General features: G+C 41.7%; 1 protein-coding gene across 1 annotated transcript in view; it reads right to left on the bottom strand.

Moving 5' to 3' along the window:
• The window catches only part of LOC110505160 (zinc finger DHHC-type palmitoyltransferase 9), a 49,112-nt gene that overhangs the window by 9,187 nt on the left and 16,250 nt on the right, over positions 1-23,675 (bottom strand). Inside the window, exons 2-6 of the mRNA XM_021584184.2 lie at positions 16,965-17,125; positions 5,993-6,151; positions 4,365-4,502; positions 2,216-2,264; positions 1,800-1,902 (exon numbers count right to left, since the gene is read on the bottom strand). Coding sequence (XP_021439859.2) covers positions 1,800-1,902; positions 2,216-2,264; positions 4,365-4,502; positions 5,993-6,151; positions 16,965-17,125 — 610 coding nt within the window. The remainder of the gene's footprint in view (positions 1-1,799; positions 1,903-2,215; positions 2,265-4,364; positions 4,503-5,992; positions 6,152-16,964; positions 17,126-23,675) is intronic.

Raw genomic sequence — 23,675 nt, 5'->3', positions numbered from 1 at the left:
TTAGACCTCAGATATACACTGACTGTACAAAACGATACAATTACCTTCAATAACTAATGTGTGGAAATATACCCAAACATGCAAAGGAGGAAATGACATTTTTCTACCTTTGTGTACCTATACAGGACACATCAACAAACGCATCACATATCCATCACGATGCATTTCTGTGTAGTACAAATCAGGACCTATTCGGCTACAGTCATTCTGTTATCAGGTGTTAATCCACTTCACTTACCAAACTCAAGGTGTCATATCATAGCCATTATTTTTGCAGACATGTTTGAAATTGAATTCAGATGAGAGATAGTTAACTGAGTTTTTTTTCGAAAACTTGGTCACAAATGAAGGGCTTTTAAAATGTTTTTTTTTTTTACCATCATTCTGTTACAGAAATGTACATCTGCACAGTTGTTCAAGTAAAATGTGTTTTTGTACCATTTTCATTGGAAATGGAATGAAAGTAGTCCTTCTGCATATAGACTTGTACGGTTTGTTAAACTTTTGTTTCATGGTTTTGTCATTATGTTACCATGGAATTGTCCTCACTATTCAATAGGCTTTTGTAAACTTGTTGATGATTTATTGTTTATGTAATGCCAATGGATGTGAGTGTCTAAGACTGCTATGTAGTTATTAATCAAACTTGAAATTAGAATTAAATCACTTCTGCAATGCCATAGTCAGGCAGTAAAGCTTTGTCCCCACCATGGTCATGAAATCACACCGGTCTTGGGTACTGTATAAAAACCTACGACCAGTAAAGGTAGACTTCCCTCACAAGCCTTGCATTCATCAGAATAAGAAGTCTTTGCCTGCATTTGAAAACAAAGGCAGAGTAAATATTGCCATGGTCTATTTGATTGAATTCTAGCCCCCCCCCCCCCCCCCCCACCAAGGCTACAAAGAAAAAAAAAGGGTGTGTGGTTGCCAAGGTGATAGCTGACTGGAGAACTTGAGTGTTTACATCACCCACCCTGAGTGTATATTTATCTTTCCAGCCATGCCATGTTAGCACTCCACTTTGAGCATTTAAAACAGAACCCTGGAGTGAAGCAGCTCCTATCAACTGACACAGGGTCAGGTCTTATTGCATTATGGTTATGGTTAGGATTAGGGATAGCGTTAATCTGATCCCAGATCTGTGGTAATGTAAAAACTTTAACTCGAGTCCCGACTGTGTAGTCGCTACATTAGACGAGTTGCCTCCTACAACGTGCCAATGTTCCAGCAGGCACGCCTGTACTTAGACAACATCAGTTTAGCATAGAGGAAAGGTGGGACGTCCGGCTTTCTTACGTCACTGCCTAATCCGCTTGTTGCCCTAGTGTAAACACCCCTCAGACACAAAATAGCATCTAGAATATTTTGAATAAGTGCATTTCGCAAGTGGCTAGTTTGTGTCAACCTTGAATAAAAACTACTGCAAAGGTTTGGCCTGCAAACTTTGGCTTCAAATTGCAACGTTCTGTCATGTCTGCCTACAAGCTATGGTAAGACTTTTTCATATGCACAATTCCTGTCTGCATTTTAAGCCCCGCCTACCAAATCTCATGATTTGTTGGGAGAGTTGTCTGAGGAGGACCCTTCCTGGATTTATTTTTCCCTTTTCGAAGTTACCAAGAGAATCCCTCATGATTTCTGAGACTACCAGCTGTGTCAATAATCTAAAACATCCTTCCTTCCTCATCTCCATAATCACCCGTGCTGGATAAAAAGAGGAGAGGCAGACAGTTTAAACTGTTGAGACACAGCCCCTGTAATAGGAGTAGTGAATGGTAGAGAATAGATATACTCACATCCTCATTGGTGGTCTGGTTGAGGGAGATAAGATAAGAATGGAAGCCTGTCAGTCCCACTACTGACCACAAGGTGAAGAAGCACACCAACACTTCCAGCACAGTAGAAAGGGGTTAAAGAAACAGGACAGAAACAGTAACAGTACTACAAGCGCTAAGTCCACAGGTCAAGGATAGGTCTTTGTCGAACATGCGGTTACTGCAATCACTACTGATTTAGATAATTTTATGTTAAATGCCCCAGGGATGATTCATTTTATAACTTCATATAACATGATTTGACTCAAACTTGTCTATCTTACGATTATTATGAATGTCTTATTCTTTTAGGTTTAAAAAGTAAACCACAGTGGCCCTATGGGTCAATAACCAGATGGTATTGTGAACTGTAGATTTATGTGGAACTGAAAGGATATGTTCCAGGTGTCTCTTGTAGTGTCTTCACAAACCCAGAGTCCACCGAGCCTGTAGAGAGGAGCACATAGTTAAAGAATGTTCTGTGGAGCATATACAGTGCATTCGGAAAGTATTCAGACCCTTGACTTTTTCCACTGTGATAGTTAGCCTTATTTTCAAATTGATTAAAATTGTTAGTTTTTTCCACCCCATAAATCTACACACAATACTCCATAATGACAAAAATCTGTTTAGGCATTTTTGCTAATTTATTAAAATTAGACATTTTACTCAGTACTTTTTGAAGCACCTTTTGCAGCGATTACAGCCTCAAGTCTTTTGGGTCTGAGATTACAAGCTTGGCACACCTGTATTTGGGGAGTTTCTCCCAATCTTCTCTGCAGATCCTCTCAAGCTCTGTCAGGCTCGATGGGGAGCGTCGCTGCACAGCTATTTTCAGGTCTCTCCAGAGATATTCGATCAGGTTCAAGTCTCTGGCAGGGCCACTCAGACATTCAGGGATTTGTTCTTAGCTGAGTGCTTAGGGTGAGTGCTTAGGGTCGTTGTCCTGTTGGAAGGTAAACCTTCTCCCCAGTCTGAGGTCCTGAGTGCTCAGGAGCCGGTTTTCATCAAGGATCTCTATGTACTTTACTCCTTTCATCTTTGCCTCGATCCTGACTAGTCTCCCAGTACCTGCCGCTGAAAAACATCCACACAGCATGATGCTGCCACCAACATGCTGCACAGTAGGGATGGTGACAGGTTTCCTCCTGACGTGACGCTTGGTAATCAGGCCAAAGAGTTCAATCTTGGTTTCATCAGACCAGAGCATCTTGTTTCTCATGGTCTGAGAATCTTTAGGTGCCTTTTGCCAAACTCCAAGTCTGCTGTCATGTGCCTTTCACTGAGGAGTGTCTTCCGTCTGGCCACTTTACCATAAAGGCCTAATTGGTGGAAACCTGCAGAGATCGTTGTGCTTCTGGAAGGTTCTCCCATCTCCACAGTGGAACTCCGGAGCTCTGGCAGAGTTACCATTGATTTCTTGATCACCTCCCTGACCAAGGTCCTTCTCCCCCGATTGCTCAGTTTGGCCGGGCGGCCAGCTCTAGGAAGAGTCTTGATGGTTCCGATTTTCTTCAATTTAAGAATGGAGGCCATTGCGTTCTTGGGGACCTTCAATGCTGCAGAAACATTTTGATACCCTTCCCAAGATCTGTTCTCTGACATGCACTGTCAAATGTGGGACCTTATATAGACAGGTGTGTGCCTTTCCACATCATGTCCAATCAATTGAATTTACCACAGTTGGACTCCAAAACAAGTTGTAGAAACATCTCAAGGATGATCATTGAAAACCGGATGGACCGAAGCTCAATTTCAAGTCTCATAGCAAAGGGTCTGAATAGTTATGAAAAGGATTTTTTCATTTTTTATAAATTAGCAAAAATGTCTAAAAAACCTGTTTTTGCTTTGTCATTATGGGGTATTGAGTGTAATATTGCTTAGGATTTATTTTTTATTTATTTCATTTTAGAATAACGAAACAAAATGTGAAAAAGTCAAGGGGTCTGAATACTTTCCAAAAGGCACGGTGAAACACACACACACACCTAATAAGTGCCAAGACGTACACTTACATATTCCCCTCACTCACGCGACCATTAAAAAAACAAAACTATTCATTCAAATTAGGGATAACATTGACAGTGCGCAGGCTGTGGCTTGAATTAAGATCACAAGCCTGGAGCCAATTATCCTGACTGTAAATGCCCTCTGCTTTTCCCTGCCATCTCGCTGTCCTGTAAAGTCCCACGTATAGGAACAGATCAAAGGGAAGTGTGTGAGTGAGTGGGTCATCCAGGCAGTTACTGTTGCATGTCACTTCACGCTCCAGTCAAGCCTCAGCTGAACTAGGTCTCTTTTTCATCATATTTAGTCCGCATCCCTCACTCTCTCACTGACCCTTCCCGATCGAATACACTCTCTCAACTGTCAAGAGTCACGGTTTCCCCCGCACACCTGTGAATCGCCCAAATCTGTAAACACAGCCTTAAAGTACTGCCATGGTCTGAAACTGACCTGAATCTACATTTGCTTTTGTTATTCTATTCTGCTCTGGTCTCGACTGACACCTATGTAGCGAAACTATGAAGGAACAACAGCACTCACGCATCACCACGTGTACGATGGCGAAGGTGAAGATGTAGATGGTAAGCAGGGACAGGGACAGAGTGAACAGGTAGAAGTAGCGGTAGTTCCTCTTGCCCACACAGTTGCCCACCCAGGGGCAGTGATGGTCAAAACGATCTGTGGAAAAGAGGAGCGGGAGGCGGTCAAAGATGGAGAGGAGAGGGAAGAGGTTCTGTGGCCACAGGATCAAAATGTACAGTTCAACACACACACAAAAATAAACTAAGTTCAATTTAACTTGTGGAGGTGTCAATGAGTGCGTTGGATAGACCCCGAAAGTTCTGCTGGTTAAAGGTTGAACAAAAATGAGAATAAATTAAATTAAAAAATGATTTAGCTGGGTAGTCATTGAAAACTCATTCTGACAATAACAACCAAGTTCAACAAAGGTAAAGTAGCTATTTGCCAATGTCCTCTGCTTACAATAGGTCCCAATCCCTCAAACACAAGCACGCAGTTGACAGGAAATAAGAGCCATTTCCCTATAATGCCTTTTTCTCTGATCTAAATATAGTGACCCCTGTTTCTTCATTACACTAGGACCAGAGCCAGAGTGAAGCTATCCAGGGTCAGACAGCTTTACACTTTTCTCCCTGTGGCAGACAACACGTACACATTAAAACATATATGATGGCAGCATGCAGGTGGGGCACTTCTGCATTGAAGCATATCTGGAATGAGGAAAAACCATAAATATGATTTGTTGATGTACTGCATATAGAAAGGAGCCCAGTGTGTATAATCAACTACTAAATATTGTACGACAGGTTCATGGAAAACACCTTCCTTCCAGCTATTAACCACACCCACTAGTTTTACTCAAATGTGTGAAAAATCTATGATTTTAATCACTACAATACCGCAACAGACTTGATTGCATTGAAGAAAGGTCACGTCTTTTGTTTTGTCCAACTCCTGTGCAAAGACAGATGATCATTAAACCCACAGCCTTTATTGATTCATTGATCATATTGATCCCTTACTGCAGAGTGAAGGGTCCTGAGCCATAAGGAGGCTGGCTGGCTGTCCCAGGCTGCTGTGTCATGCTGGTTGTGTGTGACCAGCATGACACAGCACACGGATTTGGGGGGGGTCATACACAATAACTGATGTTTAAAGACCAAATGCATGGTTCAATCAAGACTAGCCAAAATACTGTTATTCTGCAAAGCTTGATATGTTCATGCACACACATGAAAAACTATCCTCAAGAAACATTCCAAAGAGTGTTTTGTAGAGATCTGGGGAGAATGAATATGCCAGCATTCCATGCCAGCATTCCAAATCCCCACTGGAAACCCATTCAGCTATAGAATGTCCCATCTCCGGATATGGAAATTATCAATAGAGCTTTAGATTCAAACTATTTCCAATAAAAATGTTCTAAAACACTGACAAATAAATGTAGGTAAGTTCAAGGCTTGGGCAAACAAATAAAAACTTGCATCAGCAGAATGTGTCCTTCACACGCTGATAAAAAAAAAGCAGCTAGTTTTCACACAATACCCAGTCTCTGAATGAATTGAAAATGTTATTTTCAGACTGAGTCTTCTTTCATGATAAGAACAAGATGAATTGACTGAAGGGAGAAGAGTGCTCTCTCTTACCCACACAGTTGTCACAGATACTGCAGTGTGAGGCGCGAGGCGGTCGGAAGATCTTGCAGGTGTGGCAATACTTCAGTTTGACGATCTGCCCGTTGATTTGGACGTTGCGGATCCGAGGTGGAGGCCGCTGCCCAGCCGGGACGTTCCCATTAGCCGCCTCTGAGACAACAAAAAAGGTGGCCATTTGGGATTATACTCAGTTAACAAATGGAGTCATATCTATTCATGTTCATACTGTGTAGGGCAAGTTCACACGCAGGTTAAGCCTAAATTGCCTTTAAATCAAGAATAATTATAATTTGGCTTCAGACATGTCTTAATCATGGATGATAATCCGCATTTTACAAGTTAGAAGTCATAGATCGACCACAGGCAAATTACCTTAAGTCAACTAAATATACCAGACTTAACCAGAATTCAAACAATTGACCCAGAGTGCCTCTACCACACACATAATCATATAGTAGAGCATCAATTCTATTGCATTGCCTGTTGCTAGCTCCATCGCCACACTTCAAAGTATTGTATTCAAAGCTGGTGGAAATCGAGCTTCCAATCGGGTTTAATATCTACACAGTGAGGCCGTGAGTTTAGAGCCACAACGGCGGTTAAAAATTAAGGGCTTTTGGAAGCACACACAAATGTGAATCGTCGAACCTTGAGAATGTCGCTTCAGCCCAAGGTTCCACACACACACACCAGTCAGTTATTTACCATGATGTTTAAGCATAGCAGGACTGTTATTTTTTTTAAAAAACGTATTAACCTGGACTTGGGACGATGGGTCTTGTTGTGCCAGGGTATGTAGTCCTGTTTACAGTAACATGAATCGCTTAAAAGGAAAAATCCACTTCTTCCTTTAGAATTTACAGTGTTAAATACCACTTGTTTTTTGTGAACAAATGTTTCATTGTGGGGTTATGACGTTGGTAGCAACATGGGAAATAGCTGTGGGAATCTGTTGCAATGCTCTCTCTATGGGCTGGCTGGCTAGCCAATAACACCAAAGACAATATCCGCATGTAACATGGCTGGTTAACTAACATCGCCTAAACAAACTGGACTAATCAATTTAGGAGTCGACAATCTCACCGTGTTCAACCTGAATATCGATGTGCCTCAGAGTGGAGTCGAACATGCTCAACGGCATAATTTATATACTTTTGAGGAGATGGGAAAACGTTGTCATGCTACGTCAATGGGCCGTTTGGTGCATTCTGGACGATTCTGGGACAAGGAGCTCTCCCCCTTCAATGTGAGTCTATTAGGCGCTAGCTCAAAACCCCAACATTAACATGAATTTTGTCAACAATAAGTATAAAACAGATGTGCGATGTGAAATAATGAACTTGCGAGACGCAGCATGACAACGGGAACGCGATTTGTCAGTCATGCCTGGTGGGGTGTAACACCTTCCTCTGTTCATTGGATTCCCATCTCCTTTCTATAATATCTCTGGGCAAAGGCACCATGCAAGTCACTAGACTAAAAGAGAAAAATAGGAAAAATATTCTATACCCTACGTTAAATAAAAAAATGTATTGAGGTAAGAATATCACAAAAATATGATAAATTGCTCATTCGAGAGAAGACATCCTCCAGAGTTATGAAAAATCGGGCCAGTACTGAAATCTGACATTTAATAGACGTTTCCGATCTAAAAGTCGTATTCCTGTTAACATCCAGTCTGAGCGACTTTATCACGTTGCTACGTCCACTCAGATACACATGAAAACATGAAATGATCCAGGGAATCGATAGATCAAATCAGAAAATATAACATTATAAAACATTCAAAATGGTTGAACCTTTCCTGTATGGTTCATTTGAATAAAGGGAATAACATGACTGAATACTGCCAGTAGGAATACCTGCTAGGACAGGTGAAGACAGCACAACTTGACCCAAAATCGAACATTTACAGTTCGAAAGCATTGAGGCCATACCACCTCATAACAGTCTTTGCATGGTTAAAGCAGGATATATTAAGGATTTTGCTACCGCCATTGATGAAAAAAAAGTCAACACTGAACAGGCCAAATCAATAGTGTACAACACACAAGATGGCAGGTCAAATGTCTTCTTCACTTAGTGAACAAACACTTAAAGAAACACCAGGCTTTTAATAAATCGAATCACATGTGAATCAAAACCACTTTCTACTTAAACCATTGCTTTGTGGATTAATGTAGCTAGCTAGTGTAACGGTATAGCTTCCGTCCCTCTCCTCGCCCCTACCAGGGCTCGAACTCTGCACAAACCGACAACTGCCACTCTCGAAGCATCGTTACCCAGCGCTCAACAAAAGCCGTGGCCCGGGGCACAACTACTTCAAGGTCTCACCGATTGAAATGCTATTAGCGTGCACCCCGCTAACTAGCTAGCCATTTCACATCGGTTACACCAGCAGTCCCTTGGGAAAAGCCGGTCTTCATCGGCCCAATTTCATTAAGTATTTCAGGAGGATCTTATACTGTAAGCATTCCTCTAGGAACTAGCCACTAAATGGGCCAAGTGACAGCACCGCAGCTGTGTGCTGCCCTATAGGACTCCCAATCACGGCCGGTTGTGATACAACCCGGAATCGAACCAGGGTCTGTAGTGACCTGTAGCACTGAGATGCGGTGCCTTAGACTGCTGCCCCACATGGCACAGTCCTCTATGGAATTCTACAGTATTTCAATTAAATGTTTCAAGGACAAAATTACATGTCTTTAAGTATTTTATTGTTGTAGTGGGGACAGTAACATTAGTACTCTCCAAAAATGTATTGTATATAAACAGTGCCTTCACTGTATTCACAACCACATTTTTTGGTGTTACAGCCTAAATTTAAAATGGATTTAATATACTTTTTTGTCATTGGCCTACATATAATACCCACAATGTCAATGTTTTTATACATTTCTAAAAATGTATTTCAAATAAAAATATGAAATGTCTCGAGTCAATAAGTATTCAACCCCTTTGTTATGGCAAGCCTAAATACTGTATATTAGTGGTTTATTTAACATAATATTTTTACAAATGTACAACATTTTCCTCCACTTTGATATTAGAGTATTTTGTGTAGATCGTTGACAAAAAATGTCAAAATAATTTGAATCCCACTTTAACAACAAAATGTGGAAAAACTCACAGGGTGTGAATAGTTTATAAAGGCACATTTGTATTTATTTTTGCTCACATAATTTAATTTAGAAGTATACATTAAGGTGTCTGTAATAGAATAAACATGAGAAAAACAAAAACAAATGTAGACATAAAAATGCATTGACAGCTTCCAAAATCAATTTTTTATTTTACAATGGAGGAGTACCACCAAGATGGCTACACAGTGGGGTGTAGTCATCTTACAGCGCCACCTGTCAGTCATACAGGGTTTTATACACGTCGTTGGGCTCAAAACATCCGTGCCCATCTGCCTCCCACTAACACACCCCCACGTTCCATCACAAATGCCACCACCTGCCACACTAGCGAAAGATGGCACATTAAAACCGCACACATTCTGGGGGGAGGGGGGGGGGGGGGGGGGGGGGGGGGGGGGGTGACGCAATCTCTATTGCACTCCACACTGACCTTTCCCACCTGGACAAAAGGAACACCTTTGTGAGAATGCTGTTCATGGACTAAAGCTCAGTGTTCAACACCACAGTGATTTCCAAGCTCATCATTAAATTAAGGACCCTGGGACTGAACACCTCCCTCTGCAACTGGACCCTATACTTCCTCATGGACTGCTCCTAGGTGGTGAGGGTAGGCAACAACACACCCGCCACGCTGACCCTCAACACGTGGGCCCCTCAGGGGTGTGTGCATAGTCCCTGTTCATCCACGACAGCGTTGTCGCGCACGACTCTAACGCCATCATTATAAAAAAAGCTTGCCGATGACACGATGGTAGGCCTGATCACCGACAACGACGAGACCGCCTATAGGGAGGTCAGAGATCTGGCAGTGTGGCACCAGGACAACAACCTCTCTCACAACATGAGCAAGACAAAGGAGCGGATCGTGGACTACAGGAAAAGAAGGGCAGAGGGCTCTTTCCCCCTAAAGAGGCTGAAGAGATTTGGCATGGGCCCTCAGATCCTCTTCAAGTTCTACAGCTGCACCATTGAGAGCATCTTGCCTATCTGCATCACCGCTTGGTATGGAAACTGCTTGGCATCCAACTGTACAGCCCAGTACATCACTGGGGACAGTCCCTGACATCCAGGACCTCAATACTAGACAGTGTCAGAGGAAGGCCCTAAAAATTGTCAAAGACTACAGCCACCCAAGCCACTCTGCTACAGTGGTACTGGAGCGCAAGCATTGACCCCCTTTTTATGCACACTCACTGGATTCTGCCCACACACTCCAACACACACGTATATTGACACCACACACGTATATTGACACCACATACAAACTGCTGCTACTCTGTTATCCATCCTGATTGACTAGTCACTTTTACCCCTACCTACATGTACATATTTCCTCAACTACCTCGTATCCGGTACCAGTAATCCTTGTACACTGAGTGTACAAAACATTAGGAACACCTGTTCTTTCCATGACAGACTGACCATGTGAATCCAGTTGAAAGCTATGATCCCTTATTGATGTCACCTGTTAAATCCACTTCACATCAGTGTAGATGAAGGGGAGGAGACATCGATTGTGTATATTTGTGCCATTCAGAGGGTGAATGGGCATGACAAAATATTTAAGCGCCTTTGAACGGGCTATGGTAGTATGTGCCAGGGACACCGGTTTGAGTGTGTCAAGAACTGCAATACTGCCAGGTTTTTCACGCTCAACAGTGTGTCACAATAATGGTCAAAGGACATCCAGCCAACTTGACAACTATGGGAAGCATTGGAGTCAACATGGGCCAGCGTCCCTGTGGAATGCTTTCGAAAAGCTTGTAGAGGCCATTCCTCAACAAAAGAGGCTGTTCTGAGGGTAAAAGGGGGTGCAACTCAATATTAGGAAGGCGTTCCTAATGTTTTGTACACTCAGTGAGCACAGTTACATGCACACAATAATACGATTATGGTGGATAGTCAGATTAACGCAATAGTTTAAAATATTTACATGCTTTGGAAGATGAACAATTTCCCCTAATAATCCTGTTTACATGGACACATCAAAATCAGACAACTTGACGGGACTTTTGATAAATGCAGAAAATCACAGAAGAAAATAAACGTTCTACTACAGTGACCATATTATTGCCAAGTTATTTGACTCGGAGTTCGGACATGTACAGTGCCTTGCGAAAGTATTCGGCCCCCTTGAACTTTGCGACCTTTTGCCACATTTCAGGCTTCAAACATAAAGATATAAAACTGTATTTTTTTGTGAAGAATCAACAAGTGGGACACAATCATGAAGTGGAACGACATTTATTGGATATTTCAAACTTTTTAACAAATCAAAAACTGAAAAATTGGGCGTGCAAAATTATTCAGCCCCCTTAAGTTAATACTTTGTAGCGCCACCTTTTGCTGCGATTACAGCTGTAAGTCGCTTGGGGTATGTCTCTATCAGTTTTGCACATCGAGAGACTGACATTTTTTCCCATTCCTCCTTGCAAAACAGCTCGAGCTCAGTGAGGTTGGATGGAGAGCATTTGTGAACAGCAGTTTTCAGTTCTTTCCACAGATTCTCGATTGGATTCAGGTCTGGACTTTGACTTGGCCATTCTAACACCTGGATATGTTTATTATGGACCATTCCATTGTAGATTTTGCTTTATGTTTTGGATCATTGTCTTGTTGGAAGACAAATCTCCGTCCCAGTCTCAGGTCTTTTGCAGACTCCATCAGGTTTTCTTCCAGAATGGTCCTGTATTTGGCTCCATACATCTTCCCATCAATTTTAACCATCTTCCCTGTCCCTGCTGAAGAAAAGCAGGCCCAAACCATGATGCTGCCACCACCATGTTTGACAGTGGGGATGGTGTGTTCAGGGTGATGAGCTGTTGCTTTTACGCCAAACATAACGTTCTGCATTGTTGCCAAAAAGTTGAATTTTGGTTTCATCTGACCAGAGCACCTTCTTCCACATGTTTGGTGTGTCTCCCAGGTGGCTTGTGGCAAACTTTAAACGACACTTTTTATGGATATCTTTAAGAAATGGCTTTCTTCTTGCCACTCTTCCATAAAGGCCAGATTTGTGCAATATACGACTGATTGTTGTCCTATGGACAGAGTCTCCCACCTCAGCTGTAGATCTCTGCAGTTCATCCAGAGTGATCATGGGCCTCTTGGCTGCATCTCTGATCAGTCTTCTCCTTGTATGAGCTGAAAGTTTAGAGGGACGGCCAGGTCTTGGTAGATTTGCAGTGGTCTGATACTCCTTCCATTTCAATATTATTGCTTGCACAGTGCTCCTTGGGATGTTTAAAGCTTGGGAAATATTTTTGTATCCAAATCCGGCTTTAAACTTCTTCACAACAGTATCTCGGACCTGCCTGGTGTGTTCCTTGTTCTTCATGATGCTCTCTGCGCTTTTAACGGACCTCGGAGACTATCACAGTGCAGGTGCATTTATACGGAGACTTGATTACACACAGGTGGATTGTATTTATCATCATTAGTCATTTAGGTCAACATTGGATCATTCAGAGATCCTCACTGAACTTCTGGAGAGAGTTTGCTGCACTGAAAGTAAAGGGGCTGAATAATTTTGCACGCCCAATTTTTCAGTTTTTGAAATGTTAAAAAAGTTTGAAATATCCAATAAATGTTGTTCCACTTCATGATTGTGTCCCACTTGTTGTTGATTCTTCATAAAAAAAATACAGCTTTATATCTTTATGTTTGAAGCCTGAAACGTGGCAAAAGGTCGCAAAGTTCAAGGGGGCCGAATACTTTCGCAAGGCACTGTACATTTTGGATGTGAAAACTATTTCCAAGATGCATTCTTTCAGTTTTTCTGAACCCACTTCACTCGCACATAAGATAGAGGCTACCACTGCTGGCACACGTGCAGATCAAATATACGACTGGAACGGTGATTAAGCTGTTTACATGTCCTAATAATTCAAAAGATTGCTCAGAAAACCAGGTGTTTTAAATCAGCGTATGCTTACTTCAATTTTAAGATAAACAGGGTAAGGGTTTTACATGACGATTTCCTTTCTCTGCCTACTGCCATAATCCGTTTAATATTATTATTAGTGTGCATGAAAACATAGCCTCATTTTATTGTGTCCAAAATTCTACACCTGTTGTAGTCTACACAAGTCTACACCTGTTGTATTCGGCGCATGTGACAAATAAGATTTGATTTGTTAATTAAAAAGGCAAGCTGAATTGAAGTTGATGGTTTCTTTTTCTCGTACAAACACGTTTGAACAGCTTGATGAGGATGTGACTTATTTTTGGCATTTGGCATTTGTCATTTTATGCGAAGGTGTGGTATGCGTGTGGGCTCTGTGCTAGTTTACACTGAGGAAGACGCGTTTGGGAGGAGAGAAAAATCTGTTATCAGGGAAGGATCGATGCACACCAACAAAGCAATCTGTGCCTCAACATACTCCATCTGCTAAACAAGGTAATGTCACAAACTGAACGGCCGTGCTGTTCTAAGTAGTGCCATTGCGGCCATTGTTAGCCCAAACATGAGAACGTTATCCCAAATTCATTAGCATGTTAGCCCAACAGTAAATAGCATGTTAGCCCAACAGTAAGTTGGGCTAACATGTTAGCTAAAAAACCATTAGCATGTATCTCTATGGAGTCAGACTGGAAGGCCTGTGTCAGAGCAGTCACAAAGGGAGCATATCGTCCCAATAGGCAATAGCATGTTTGCCCAAAAGCCGTTAGCATGCATCTCAGTGTTTTCTGGAACGCTCGAGTCAAAGCCGTGACAAAGGGAGTGCTGCCAGCCCAGGCACTTCCAGTGGACAACCTGCAGCAGCGGCAATCATTTACAGCCTTGTTCTGTCATCTGGAGAGGACCTCTTACCAGTCCCCCCCACCCACGCCTCTAGACCGTAACGAGAGAGAATAGGGACACATGGAGGGCAATGTGAATCTTCACCGCCCAGACAGAGAGGCTGCACACTGAACAGCTAGAGAGGGAGGGAGGGTTGGGCTGTGGCATGGCTATTGCAGAGCAGACAGGCTTTTTCCCCAAGAGATAGAAAAGAGAAGCTGGCTGAAATAATGGAAAAAATTGTGGATAGTCCACTAGGGAGTGGTCAGGTAATCAAAACAAAAGCCATTACATGCATGTGCAGCAAGTTCATTCAGACCCACATCTGGCTAGGTTATACAAAGTAACATAGGAAGATTGTCTGCAAAATATTCCTATTTGGTTGTGCCTTCATAATTAGTGCCTATGCTAATGTTGTTTAGATAATGAGAACGTCACAATGCTTCGCTGTAGGGCCAAACCAATGAATTCAAACTACGTCAAGGCTTGAAACAGTACACTTCAGATTGGAGAAAAGAAATCTGACTAGGGGATGAGCTCAGAACAGCATGGATGATGAACCTTTAGCGATATAAAGCATAACAAACACGAATTAAAACAACAGGCTGAAGCTCTGGTCTCTACTAGATGTCGACCGACTGATTTTTCAACGCCGATACCGATTATTGGAGGACAAAAAAAAAGACGATACCGATTAAAATCGGTCGATTTATATATAATGACGACAATTACAACAATACTGAATGAACACGTATTTTAACTTAATATAGCAATAAAATCAATTTAGTCTCAAATAAATAATGAAACATGTTCAATTTGGTTTAAATAATGCAAAAACAAAGTGTTGGAGAAGAAAGTAAAAGTGCAATATGTGCCATGTAAAAAAGCTAATGTTTAAGTTCCTTGCTCAGAACATATGAAAGCTGGTGGTTCCTTTTAACATGAATCGTCAATATTCCCAGGTAAGAAGTTTTAGGTTGTAGTTAATATAGGACTATTTCTCTATACCATTTGTATTTCATATACCCTTGACTATTGGATGTTCTAATAGGTACTTTAGTATTGCCAGCCTAATCTCGGGAGTTGATAGGCTTGAAGTCATAAACGGCGCAATGCTTGAAGCACAGCGAAGAGCTGCTGGCAAATGCACGAAAGTGCTGTTTGAATGAATGCTTACAAATCTACTGCTGCCTACCACCGCACAGTCAGACTGCTCTATCAAATCATATACTTAATTATAATATAACACACAGAAATACGAGCCTAAGGTCATTAATATGGTCAAATCCGGAAACTATCATTTCGAAAACAAAATTATTATTCGTTCAGTAAAATACGGAACCATTCCGTATTTTATCTAATGGGTGGCATCCATAAATCTAAATATTGCTGTTACATTGCACAAACTTCAATGTTATGTCATAATTATGTACAATTCTGGGAAATGAATTACGGTCTTTGTTAGGAAAAAATGGCCTTCAAACAGTTCGCAACGAGCCAGGCGGCCCAAACTGCTGCATATACCCTGACTCCACTTGCACAGAAAGCAAGAAGTGACAATTTCCCTCATTAAAAATAATTAATGTCAGCAGGCAATATTAACTAAATATGCAGGTTTAAAAATATATACTTGTGTTTTGACTTTAAGAAAGGCATTGATGTTTATGGTTTGGTACACATTGGTGCAAGACGGTGCTTTTTTCACGAATGCGCTTGTTAAAATCACCCGTAGGCTGTGATTCAATGACAAATTAACATGCACAAGCTAGATAAACTAGTAATATCATCAACCATGTGTAGTTAACTAGTGATCATGTTAAGATTGATTGTTTTTTACAAGATAACGTTTAATGCTAGCTAGCAACTTACCTTGGCTCCTTGCTGCACTCGCATAACAGGTAGTCAGCCTGCCACACAGTCTCCTCATGGAGTGCAATGTAATCGGTCACAATCGATGTCCAAAAATGCAGATTACCTATTGTTGTGAAAACTTGAAATCGGCACTATTTAATCGCCACTAATTAATCGGCCATTCCGATTAATCGATCGACCTCTAGTCTCCACATTGCTGCTTGACACACACTGCTGCTTGACACACACACTTTATTCATGCACCTAGAAGGCTTTAGACCTCGCTTGATTCCTAATTCACAGTCCTCCCCCGGCCACCCGGTGACATTTGTTCCATATCCGGAAGTGACCTCGCTAGCCTTTAACCCTTAGGCATTTCATGTACAACAAAGGATTAGATCGGAATGGGCAGCATGATAGTAGCTCCACCTTGTTCTCCAATTAGCTAGATAGCTAGATGGAACTCTTTCAGAACTACAGAAGTGTCACACTACGTTGATCCAGTTTAGGTTTCGAATATAAACATTTAGGGGGGTTGGACTAGGGCAGGGATCATCAGCCTGACTAACCAGTGTCTGTATGTAGCCTCGCTACTTTTATAGCATCGCTACTTTTATAGCCTCGCTACTTTTATAGCCTCGCTACTTTTATAGCCTCGCTACTGTTATTTTCCAGTCTTTGTACTTTTGTTTTATTTCTTTACCTACCTATTGTTCACCTAATACCTTTTTTTGCACTTTTGGTTAGAGCCTGTAAGTAAGCATTTCACTGTAAGGTCTACTACACCTGTTGTATTCGGCACACGTGACAAATAAACTTTGATTTGATCAACCAGATTCAGAAGAATAACATAGTTGTGAATATTTTGTAGACTGCAATTTGATTGCAAGAAGCCCAAACAGATATTATATTTGACCAAAACATAATCATGTCAAACCTTGCTTACGTATACGATCACATGTCTCTCTATTACGCGGAAGGATACTTTGGGACAGATTCCCAAAATGACAACCACTTGGAACTGATTTTCTAGTGTTTTTGCAATAAATAAAAATAAATAAAATCTCCCGCCGTTCAAATTCAGCCTCACCTAAGGTTTATTTTCTAGACAGGGCTTATGGAAGAATGAGGGAGGCATGGGTGTGAATTATTATTATGATGACACAGGTATGGGTCAACTACTCACCAATTTCCATCTCAATGAAGGTGGCCTCCTCGGGGAGGGCGCGCGGCAACACCCCCGGGTCACTGAAGCTGGTCCTTAGCAGCATGGCCATGACAAAGAGGAAGAGGACAATAGCGAAGACCGGGATGGCAGGGGACAGGTGGGTTGCCAGGTATGGGCATCTGCAGATGTGATAAGAGGACCATAGGTTAATAGCAATATTCAAGCAAACAATGTACCACACAATGTTGTCTCTTAATAATACTCCTTACTGAGTGATTAAATGCAATTGACCCATAAAACATTAAGCTAAAGCAGGATAGTTCATGCCATGGTGATAATTCTGTTTAGTTATGTTGATGCAAAATTCTCATGAATTTAGTGGAAAATTACAATTTCATACCAAAACTAATGCTCCTCATCTGATATAAAATATGTATTTACATGACCCAGGAGCTAATCTATTTTTCCCTTTATGGCAGCACAACAATATGGCTGCGAAGATAACAACTTCATCGGGGGTGTAAGAATCCCTCTGCTTATACACAAGAGGGTATTAGCGTCCAATCATTGTCAACAAAAGCGCTGCACAGTCGGCACTGAGAAACAAGCCTGTACACATTCTTGTAGAGCCGTGCTCAGAAGGTCACTGTTGCAACTGTGCTGTTAGGGCCGTCTGGTCTGCAACCCTTCCCTTAGGGCCACACACGCGCGCGCATTGCAGCTACGGCTCAAGAATCAACAACAGCCCGGAGACCGTGTTTACTCTTCCGAATGCTCACACACTGTAAGGGGAGGGGGTGCTGCATTAACATAAAACCAGTTGGCACCCGTAAACATACAATAGAGTAGGGATACCATTCTGCAGTCAGGATGCCCCTCTAAAAAAGGCCCTTTTTCCCCTTCACGGGGGCGAAGGTGGTCTGTAAAGTGCTGCGGCAGTTTGGTAAGCGCCGCAGGCCACTGCATTGAGCTATTAATAGAAAAGCTGCACTTCTCTCCTCCTTCCCCATGCGAAGAGATCACACATCCATAATGTAAGGGTAATATATTATGGTAACATTTCCCTCTTCATAATGAATTAGCAGCACATTTATAATACCCTGTGAGCTATACATGCCACATGGAATTCATTGTGAAGGGAGCATTGGAAAGAAGAGGGGGTCAGACAGGGCAGAAATCCTGAGTATTGCATGTTAGACAGCGCATGGGTGATGAGTCATCATGAGTGTTTTTCACAGTGCCCGTGAGCAAAATGGTGTAATGCAGAGTTTCCCAAACTCGGTCCTCGGGATCCCCAAAGGGCACGTTATGTTTCTTTGCCATAACACTACTTGATGATTAGTTGAAAAATCAGCTGTGTAGTGGTAGAGCAAAAAACAAAAATGTGCACACCTTGAGGTTGGGAGGACCGAGTTTGCGAAACCCTGGTGTAACAGGATATAGGTTTGATTATGCAAGAGGTATGTATAAAGGAAATAATTTTTTCAAAACACCAGATTTCTAGTGCATCCAGATGTATAAAGACTGGATCTCCTGACAAAATCCCCAAACACTATCAATCCAAGAAGATTCTTTCTAGTTCAAAAACAAACATTCTCCCAACTCAGTCTGGTACAAATGCTGTAGTGATGTAAGCCCCAAGACACCGACTGTCATTTCCAGTTCCCATTTAAAATGTTCAATTTCCTCTTTTTGTTTGGGTGCCATTTTATGCTGACTCAAACACTGTCCTACACCACAGTGGAAACATACTGTAAGAGGGAGGAAGAGGTTAAGGGGACAGTGTACAAGAGTGAGCCAACAAAATACAGGGTAACAATGTTCCTTTCAGTTCCTTTCACATTATGCAAATTGACTTGATTTCAGGACGTATTCCTTTTAACTCTTAGTAGAGCAAAAGGCACTATGTAGATTAGACGGGTACGTTTGCAAACTGGTGCCATACTTGCAGGACAGGTCCGATAAGTTTCCCCCAGTACCTGGTTCCAGATCTGTTTTTGCGGTGTGTTCAACTCCTTTGCCTTGACAACGACCATATGAGTTGACAAGACTGCACAAACAGATCTGGGATCAGGCTACCTTTTCTACACTAAATGGAAAAAAATTATAAGGGAGAGATCCATACAATCAATATAGATTTCCACTGGTTCAAGCCCTGAGACAGTTGCCTAGAGCTTGCTCAATTACTGCAGAGTCAGACAGGAAGTGAATTAAGAGAACGGAGAGGGAGGCAGGAAAAGGAAGCTTGGTCTCAGCCCTCTCGCAGTGTCAATTATGTATAATTCCAGCACTGATGACTGGTTGTGCATTCTAGTCACACTGTCATCACTTGGAATTCCTGGACATTACCAGTAGCCAAAACCAGGGTGGTACCAGAGCCATACATTTGGCTTTGGGTGGCTCTTATCGGTTGACCGATATAAACCGATAATATTTGTATCAACGTTTAATCCACCGAAAAGGACAGATATAAAATGTGGAGAAAAGCAAAAAAAAAAAAAAAAGACCGGACATAACCCCCCAACATAACTACACGAGTCGGAGAAGAGAGTGAACTAATTCAGTGGCTACAGCCCTACTATTGATTAAAACACCAAAACATTGAAAATGTGTCCCGTTGTTGTTGTTTTTCCAGCTGGCTAGCATGAGGCAGCTCAGTCTTCAGAGCCCAAGCATCTTTTTTTTGTTGTTGCTGGAATCGATGCGGTTTATCCTCCTTTCACTGGAGTAACAGTTTTTCAAAAAAGAAAAAAATATTTCTGGCGCTCCGAATGTGTTTTGTGGTGCTTACATTAAAATGTTCTTTCCTCACATGTCTGCTTATCTTTGTACGGCTGTTTTAAGCACAATCCATAGTTCCCCCATTCCAGCTAGAATAATAAAATCGACAGATATAACGGTCATCGGTAAATATTTCCACTCTAAAAACCAGATCCAAAAATCCCATATCGGCCGGGCTCTAGTGGTTATTTTTCCTAGTTTTTTTTTTAAACGATGCGATAAACCAGTCAAATTTAAGCATGGCCATGTATATTTATTACGTCAACAGCGTAGTCAACTCACGTTCAGACTCAACACTCATGATCAGATTTGGAGTTCAGTATTATTTGCCTCTGGGAAATATCTCAAGATTATTTAATGTAATTCTTAATATATTCTCTTAATACATTTTTTTGTTTGTTCTCTCCCTCACTGGGACCCCAAAAATATCTAAAATCCTTGATTCTTGCGATAGTGCGACGTTCCAAATGCCTCTAATACATACATTTGAATGAATCGAGTCATTGAGCAACACAATTCATTTAAGATACCGGTATCTAAATCTGTAATTTCGCTGCTCTATCCCTTTAGAATTGGACCAAGAGCCCATCATGCATGCTATGGACCCTGTAAAAGGTATCGCACACTTTCCTAACACATGAGGCTGAGCTTGTAACAGCCAATTCTTGGAAGCAGAGATAACATATCACCCCTGGAAATGTTTGCAATGCAAAGGCACCACCCTTACCTGGTACCAATTAGAATAGCTAACTGATGCAGAGTGAGAAGTTCACTTCCAACTTAACTACTGGAGGGGAAGGGACATTTGCATGAGGGCTCTCTAATCTAGACTTTGAACCATTGAACTTCACACACACACACACACACACACACGGGAGAGGATATGTACAGGACTCGTTAAGTAACAAGAACTGTTCCCTTCGTGTTGAGGTGTCGATGAAACGGGCTCAATTATCAAAGTTGGACGTTTACATACGCCTTAGCCAAATACATTTCCTGACATTTAATCCTAGTAAAAATTCCCTGTCTTAGGTCAGTTAGGATCACTACTTTATTTTAAAGAATGTGAAATGTCAGAATAATAGTAGAGAGAATTATTCATTTCAGCTTTATTTCTTTCATCACATTCAAAGTGGGTCAGAAGTTTACATACACTCAATTAGTATTTGGTAGAATTGCCTTTAAATTGCTTAACTTGTCAAACGTTTCGGGTAGCCTTCCACAAGGTTCCCACAATAAGTTGGTGATTTTTGGCCCATTCCTCATGACAGAGCTGGTGTGACTGAGTCAGGTTTGTAGGCCTCCTTTCTCGCACACACTTTTTCAGTTCTTCCCATAAATGTTCTACGGGATTGAGAGCAGGGCTTTGTGATGGCCACTAATAGCTTGACGTTTGTTGTTCTTAAGCCATTTTGCCACAAATTTGGAAGTATGCCTGGGGTCATTGTCCACTTGGAAGACCCATTTGCGACCAAGCTTTAACTTCCTGACTGATGTCTTGAGATGTTGCTTCAATATATCCACATCATTTTCCTACCTTATGATGCCATGTATTTTGTGAAGTGAACCAGTCCCTCCCTGCAGCAAAGCACCCCCACAACATGATGCTGCCACCCCCGTGCTTCACGTTTGGGATAGTGTTCGACTTGCAAGCCTCCCTCTTTGTCCTCGAAACATAATGATGGTCATTATGGCCAAACAGTTCTATTTTTGTTTCATCAGACCAGATCAGATCAGGACATTTCTCCAAAAATTACGATCTTTGTCCCCATGTGCAGTTGCAAACCGTAGTCTGGCTTTTTTTAATGGCGGTTTTGGAGGTTATGGTTTCAGGTTATGTCGATATAGGACTAGTTTTACTGCGGATATAGATACTTATATACTCGTTTCCTCCAGCATCTTCACAAGGTCCTTTGCTGTTGTTTTGGGTTTGATTTGCACTTTTCGCACCAAAGTACATTCATCTCTAGGAGACAGAACGAGTGTCCTTCCTGAGCAGTATGACGGCTGCGTGGTCCCATGGTGTTTATAGATGTGTACTCTTGTTTGTACAGACGAACGTGGTACCTTTAGGCTTTTGGAAATTGCTCCCAAGGATGAACCAGACTTGGAGGTCTACAATTGTTTTTCTGAGGTCTTGGCTGATTTCTTTTGATTTTCCCATGATTTAAAGCGAAGAGGCTCTGAGTTTGAAGGTAGACCTTGAAATACATCCACAGGTACACCAATTGACTCAAATTATGTAAATTAGCCTATCAGAAGCTTCTAAAGCCATGACATCACATTTTCTGGAATTTTCCAAGCTATTTAAAAAGGCACAGTCAATTTAGTGTATGTAAACTTCTGACCCACTGGAATTGTAATACAGTGAATTATAAGTGAAATAATCTGTCTGTAAACAATTGTCTGATAAATTACTTGTGTCATGCAACAAAGTAGATGTCCTAACCGACTTGCCAAACCATAGTTTGTTAACAAGACATTTGTGGAGTGGTTGAAAGACTAATTTTAATGACTCCAACCTAAGTGTATGTAAACTTCCAACTGTATCTGCCCCATTTCCTGAACATAGATTACACCCACTCCTGGACAAAACAACTATTTATCTCCATTGGGCATGCATTTTAACCCAGGACTAGGCTAAATCTGTGTCTGGGAAACTGGTCCATCATGTACTTCGCAAGTGGAACTCTCTCTAAAGTAGAGATGTTGCAGACTTCAAATATTAGTAGTCCTCATGCTGAGCAACACCACCGTGCCTGAGCATCAGAGGGATATGTCATGCCTAAGTACTTCCTACCCAGTCTTAACTTTACGTCGGCGTTAGCCGTCCGTCGGAGAGCGGAAGTGAAATCACAATACCATTGAATTGTGTACCGTAATGCTGCGCTAGCAGATCTGCAGTGGGACAGCTGTGAAACTGACATATTTTGTAAGGATGTCTGCCCACAACTTTCTCCCTCTGTCTCACTCACTCTTTCTTGGGCACTGGCGAGAAACAGAGAGCCCACAAATTACATTAGCTGCTTCTCTCTTTCAGATGCCCACAGGAAATAGTTCCATAATAGAGGCCCCAGTGATCTCATTCAGTCATCTCAACACGTTCAGTAGTACACGATTCCTTCATGTTTGTTCTAGATGTTTGTTCTAGATAGTATATTTCTACATGAACTTTCCACAATGCGTGTGCCCAGTTATCCTCCTGACATATTTGCTTGAGACTTTCAGCTATGGCCACAAGACAAAGTGCTGGCTGGAAACACCCCTTTAAAACAATAAGAAATAATCCCAACCTACAGTAAAAGGTGCATTTTAGTGGCATGAAATTACATTAAAGCTGAATAATGAACTTAAGACACCACAATTGTTTAGTAAACTTAAGGACAATCTTAATTTATGTGCGTTTGGAATTGAAAACGGTCTGATCTTAGTCAGAAAAAAGTTGAATCAGCAACAAAAAGTTGTAACACAGTGGAGCAGAACAAAGTGTTGAATTAATCAGGTAATAACAATTTGATTCCAGAAACATGAAATACTACACCAGTGACCTCCGACAGAGAGAGGAAAAAGGAACAGATTTTCCACAATACTAAAAGGGCCCAACAAGCAACTGCAATACATTGGTTGTGTCCCAAATAGCACCCTATCCCCGACAGTGCACTACTTCTGACCATTTGGGATGTAATACACATTGATCTGCAAATTGGGAAGGGACTGAAACCGTAAGACCCAAAATGCTGCCAAAGTGGCTACGAGGCGGTACGCGCACCTGAGTCCAGGCCTTTAAAATTTGACATCAGACAGAAGACATCTCTTGGGAGAATAGTGGCAGCTGTCATCCATTACACAGCACTTTGATGAGGAGGCAAATATGTATTAAGTGTGCGTCCCTAGCTCGCCTGCTTGTATTGAAGTACAGATACGAACAGGATCATTTCACTTAAATTC

Source organism: Oncorhynchus mykiss, chromosome 31 (assembly GCF_013265735.2).
Source record: "Oncorhynchus mykiss isolate Arlee chromosome 31, USDA_OmykA_1.1, whole genome shotgun sequence".
Classification (NCBI taxonomy): Eukaryota; Metazoa; Chordata; class Actinopteri; order Salmoniformes; family Salmonidae; genus Oncorhynchus; species Oncorhynchus mykiss.
This window is presented reverse-complemented; position numbering and strand designations above follow the sequence as displayed.